The 6,183-nt window shown below is 47.3% G+C and overlaps 1 protein-coding gene across 1 annotated transcript; it reads right to left on the bottom strand.

Moving 5' to 3' along the window:
- Positions 1-509: 509 nt before the first annotated feature.
- Positions 510-3,301, bottom strand: LOC146754498 (uncharacterized). The gene has a single exon (XM_085527693.1). The coding sequence runs from the start codon at positions 1,429-1,431 to the stop codon at positions 511-513; it is 921 nt and encodes a 306-aa protein (XP_085383819.1). The 5' UTR covers positions 1,432-3,301; the 3' UTR covers position 510.
- Between the last annotated feature and the right edge of the window lie 2,882 nt (positions 3,302-6,183).

The following is a 6,183-nucleotide window of genomic DNA, read 5'->3' as shown; positions in this document are numbered from 1 at the left end:
CTAATTCCTGCACCGTTTTTGTTATTTCATCCTGCCCACCCGGGAGTCTGTACTGTTTTACATTAGTAATCCGGCGCGGCTTTGGCAGACAAATAGACTCATGTTTTGCATGGCCTCTCAGTATTGTCTGAATTGCCCGGATACTAATGCATCTCTGCCGCAGCCGGAACTCTCCCACTGTTGTATGGAGAGCCAGACCCCACAAGATATCAATTCCTAATATATACTCCGGAATTGGAGCAATGGATACCTTGTACTCTTGTGGTGGGAGGCGCCCGATCCCCAATTTTACCCAGGTTTGGGTGACTGGAATGGTCTGTCTCCCAAAACCTCCAATCATCACTCCATTATCTTTGAATTTGCTTGGGTCCCCATATATTATAGATGTCTCTGCCCCAGTATCAACTAGGGCCATAACCTACTGTACATTCTTTCGGGACCAGTATATCGTCAATTCTACATAGGGCCTCCGGTCCCGTCTAGAGGCCCTAGGGGGACTGACGTCCCTCGTCACGCCATGAACTGAGCCAGGTTCAAGTCTTTTACCTCTGATACCTCTGGTATCGTGACCCGAGGCACCTGAGGCGGCTTCTTTTTCCTATTCAGAACTACAAAGTCTTCTAAATTCCATGTTGTTGTTGGTCTCCACTCTATAAGTCTTATCCCTGGTCTTTTGGGGTTATTCTGAAATTTTTGTTCATTCTTCAGCTGCTTCCACAACTGAAGGAGAACGTGATTGGGCTGACCATCAATTTTTGAAAATTGAACGCCTGCCCGGAGCAGATAATTGAACATTTGTTTCCGGGATACTCTAACAGGTCCTGCCCGAGGGGTTCGCGGGGCCGATCTTCTGGCTCGCACTATTGGAAAAGCCTCGGCATCCTCAATCACCCTGATATTGCGCTTAGTTCGTAAGCGCTCAGTTTCCCCAAGGTCCGCCACCAATTGGGCAGCTTGTTGGACTGCTGCTTCTGCAGCTACAAATGGGTTGAGTATGGAAACCAGTGTTCCATACATATGCGAGGGAGCTTGTTGTAAAATTAGGTCCCTCATTCCTGCGGAGAATCTTACCATATCAGGGCTATCAAATGTATCTTCGTAGATAGCCTCTCGCATGCCTAATTCTCGTATATAATTTTGAAGGTCTTCCATAGAAGACCACATCCCTGAGTTTACTGGCATGTCAGTTTTATTTGGCCACACCATACGGCAAGCAGCCATTAGCCAGTCTACAATTGAATGATTTTCTTCAGGGAATTGAGTCCCAGCATACAGTCTCTGCCTAAGGGCAGGATGTATTGTTATTGTGGCCAACTTGGATACTTCGGGGCCACTAACCAGTACACTTTCTGGCCCCGAATCCCATAACCGTAATAACCAAGCTGGAACACTTTCCCTTGGCCTTTGCCTAAATCGTTGCACTAGGTCCATGAGTTCGGTGGGCGTGTATGGACAGGCTGTTACATGTAAATAAGATTCAGCTCGAACTCTCGAGTTGTAACGCGATAGGTCTTCCCCGCTCGGTAATGTATATGTATGAGACTGAAATACAAGCCCTATATAAGGGGCTCACGCGGTTGAATAAACGCCATTTTACAGCTCACCATATTGGTGTAATCAGCGTGTAACTTGGTCAGGGGGCCGTCAGAAGCACATTCTCAATGAGGGACATAGTTCTTAAGGTTACCTTGCACAAGGCAACAATTGGCGCCCCGTGTGAGGACGTTCTGAGAGTGAGTTTGCGACGGCTAACCGCGAGACGGACACGAATCCTATGGTTAGATCCCGTGGAAGCGCCTAGGGGGCGAAATTGAATGCAGCTGCTGTTTATCCTGCGGTGAGACCGTGGAAGACCATGGGACTTTGGGCCCGGGTATATACAAAGGGTGCGAGGACGTACGGTGTCGAGCACCAGAAAAAACATGGAATCAATCCATCATTAAGGTAGTATTGAACAGTGAAGCAGGAAACAGATGCTCTGCTGAAATTCATAATAAAGGGGGGCTAAAAGGGGGATAGTGAAAGGTAGTTTACAGAAAATGATTTAGTTAGTTAGAATAACAAGGAATGGAGACAGTGGGTCTGGGAGAGCAGGAAGGATGCAGATAAGGAGTGAGATCTCCCTGAGACACCCTGGCGAGGAGGGGATTAGATGTTTTAAATATCAAAAGAGGAGTTGCATCTCCCTGATAAGATGGGCGATAACAAGAGGGGGTCTGCATGATAAAGAATTATTGAATATGTATCAGGATTACGGGAAATCATTGACTATGTATGAGGTGTACCTATATCTGTATCACGGTTTTACAAGTCGGTGTGCAAGTTTAGAGGAGCTATCCCCCTTGCACCCGGCGCTGCGCAACGCTGGAATAAACATACCTGCTTTATAACCCATCTCTGGATTATAGAGTTTGATTCCGCAAGTCAGTATTACGAGTTTGTAAAACTCATTGCGGTAGGAATGCTCCTAAGAAGGAGATTGCTGCCGTTATTTCTTGTTTGCAGAAAGCTCAGCCTTCACCCTCCCCTAGTAATCTACTTGATTCGGAGCGGTGGGAATCTTTCACCGCTGCCCTGCTCCAAAGAGCAATGCACGAGTATAAAGCGGAGGAATTAAAAACCTGGGGTTTGGTCCTGGGTGCACTCGAAGCGGCTAAGGAGGAGAGTAAATCGTTTGCTCCAGGTAATGCTTTGCTGGGGCCGGGGAACCGAGGGTTGGAGTCAGGGAGCGCGCTTATTTGCAGACCCCCGGAGGGAGAACAATGGCTTAAGATGGCGACAGCCACCCTGACTGCCCCCCCAACTCCACATGTGCAGCAGTTAAGAGATAAGTGGGGTGTCATGGTTTAATAATTTTGTAATTTTGCTATCAGTATTCCACATCATAACATCATATAAAGCATGAATAATTTTACTGAATCTGCTACTTACAGAAGAAGACTACATCTCCCAGGGAACAACACGATAGGTCACGGGACCTGGACTCTATATTAACTCGGTTGCAGACTAGACTGATCTCTCTCTTTCGAGTTCTGGCGTTCAGGGGAGTGTGTGGGAGCCTTCAGCGTCTCGCCTAAATTTCACAGTAGGCCTCTCGGTTACGAGACTCATTCTCTCTCCTATTTTGTCTGATTCGTTAGCTCAATTTTCAATTATATTATATTATATTTTATTATCCTGTATTTCGATATAGTATTTAGTAAATAAGTGTGCCTCCTTAGATCGTTGACGCTGTTTTCTTTTCCTAATTAACTTTTTCCTTTTGGCCTAGGGCCCCCGCGGGGCCCACGGCCCCTGTCACGGGTGCAAGTGGATTTTTTCGTTCAAACCGTGACAGATTTTGGTGGAGAATGCGGGCAATTTGAGTTGCTGTTTTTCTGTGTTTTCTTCTGTTGCTCTTTTAGCTTTTAACAGGGCTACAAGTTGTTTTTCTTTGTTAAGGAGCTATCTTAGGTTTGCGATTCTGCGCCTGCGAGCTTGACCTTGAAAGTCCAGGCGGACTGCCAATACTCCGGTTTATTTTATAAACACTACTGAGCTTTGCGTTTTTAACTTTTTTTTTCTCTCTATTAAAAAAAATAATAATAATAAAAATGTTCTCTCTACTAAGTTGGCTTTATAAGGTACTGCATTTCATTAGTTCCTCTTTTATGATGCTCCAAACATATTGGACCATGTTTAAGCTAGCCCATTTTACCTATGAAGTTATAGGAATGTATTATAGATTGAAAGCACGGTTAGCAACGCTTACTTGGTATTTGCATGCAGCTCCAGAGGGAGCAACTAATGCAGCTAATGCAACCAATAGTACGGAAATGGTGGTTTTTGAGCGTGCTCTTCCTTTTTTCTTTGCATCCTTCAAGCAGTCTTCGACTGACCAGTTGTCCCAGTGGACCACACTGTCAATCGTATTAATCTCCCTTAATTTACTGTTGGTTATTGTAGTGATCTCACTCAGTATCTGGATTTATAACCTCAGGAGGAAGTCTTCCCTAGAATTAGAGAATACTGAGTGGCAGGGAGTGTGGAGAGACTTTGGAGAGACTTTTAGAAGACAGACATCTTTAGTGTCATGGAGCTTTACTCCTGAACACTTAAAGAATCCCAAGAGTTTGACCGCATATTTCAGACAGGAATGTTGTGGCTCAGGCAGATCTCAGGAGGCACAAATGACTTGGGGCCTAGCTCATGCTTATCGGGCCTTATTTAATACCATTTCTGAGAGGGAAGTTTTTGATGCTGAGAGAGGGATTCTCAGGGCTGAGAATGAGAGTCTCCTTGATGAGAGAAATAACCTCCTACAACAACGAGATTCATTCTGGTATGAGAAAGAGAGTCTCAGAGCTGAGAGAGAAGACCTCCTATATCAACGAGACACATATTGGTATGAGAAAGAATCCCTGCAATCCAAACTCAACACTCTCCAGTCCGAGCACAACGCTCTCCGGTTCGAGCACAGCACTCTCCAGTCCGAGCACAACGCTCTCCAGTCCGAGCACGGCACTCTCCAGTCCGAGCACAACGCTCTCCAGTCCGAGCACGACACTCTCCAGTCCGAGCACAACGCTCTCCGGTCTGAGCACAACGCTCTCCAGTCCGAGCACAACGCTCTCCGGTCCAAGCACGACACTCTCCAGTCCGAGCACAACGCTCTCCAGTCCGAGCACAACACTCTCCAGTCCGAGCACAACGGAAAGGCATCCAAACTTTGAGATAAAATGCTCTGGTGGAAATGCTACACAGCCCATGACACAGCTGTATAGCATTTCCAAACCGAGGTTTGGATGCCTTTCTCTATATCAGTCCATTTCCTTTTCTCAGGCTCCAAGTCCCGTTTAAAGGGGAATCTATCTCTTACCGCTATCAACATCCGCTTCCAGAGGGTGTAGGACTGATCTTGGCATGTGCCAATACCTCTGTCCACACGTGCATCTCTGGAAATGCTACCCAGTTGGCGAGCTTCATTGCCATCAAGCCACACACTGCTGGCACCATTGTCCCAGCATCGAAGTAACCAAGTGACCATATGTTCTTTTGGTTGATGTGTGTAATCCTTTCTTAGATACCGAATTTCACTCAGTTTTAAAGATCTATCAATAATGGTCGTAATACTTTGCTCACCTTTTGCTCTATCAAGAGTCCCAGGTGTTGATGGTGGCAACTGTGTTGATGAGGCTTCCCCATCTAGAAGTTTGTACTCGAGAAATTCTCGTAAAGAAAATCTAACTTTTGGCTCCTCTTCTTCATCTGACTCTGACTCTTGTATTATTTCCTCCAGGTAACCCTCCTTCTTTTTTCTCTCCTAACATCCTCTGCTCCTCCAACTTCTTCTGGTCTTCTGACTCCCCCTGCTCTCCTGAGTCCCCCTTCTCTCCTGAGTCCTGCTCTCCTAACTCCCTCCGCTCTTCTAACTCCTTCTGCATTTTCTATAACTGAGTTGAAAATTGTTTTATTTTTCGCCCTCTTACAGGGGCAACCAACATTGTATCTGGTGCCCCTGGTAGTTGGTCAAGGTGTGGTACATACGGTTCAGACTTGGGGATGTTCCCCTTGGACTGGAGGGTGCATAGCTTGGATCGGAGGAGATCGCGCTCAAACTCCAGGGTGTCGAACTCAGCCCTGAGGGCATTGTACATGGACTGAATTGTGTCGAGCCCGGACTGAAGCGCGTCGTGTTTGAACTGGAGAGTGTTGCGCTCAGATTGGATGGCATCGTACATGGTCTGGAGGTTGTTACGATCGATCTTGATAGCATCGAATTGAACCTTGAGGTCGCTGTACATGGACCGGAGGACATCTCGCTCAGATCGGACGGTGTTACTCTCGGACTGGAGGATGTTGTGCTCAGACTGGAGGGCGTTGTAATCAGTCTGGAGGGTGTCACGCTCCGACGGGAGAATGTCGCGCTCAGACTGGGGGCAGCTATTCTCAGTCTGGAGGGCGTTGTGCTCGGACTGGAGAGTGCCGTACTCGGACCGGAGAGCGTTGTGCTCGGACTGGAAAGCGTTGTGCTCGGACCGGAGAGTGTCGTGCTTGGACCGGAGAGCGTTGTGCTCGGACTGGAGAGCGTTGTGCTCGGACCGGAGAGCGTTGTGCTCGGACTGGAGAGCGTTGTGCTCGGACTGGAGAGTGTTGTGCTCGGACTGGAGAGCGTTGTGCTCGGACTGGAGAGTGTCGTGCTTG

This window comes from Coturnix japonica, chromosome W (genome assembly GCF_054131305.1).
Source record: "Coturnix japonica strain WE chromosome W, WE-NBRP24, whole genome shotgun sequence".
Lineage (NCBI taxonomy): Eukaryota > Metazoa > Chordata > Aves > Galliformes > Phasianidae > Coturnix > Coturnix japonica.
The sequence above is the reverse complement of the archived record's forward strand: the minus strand, read 5'-3'. Positions and strand labels throughout refer to the sequence as shown.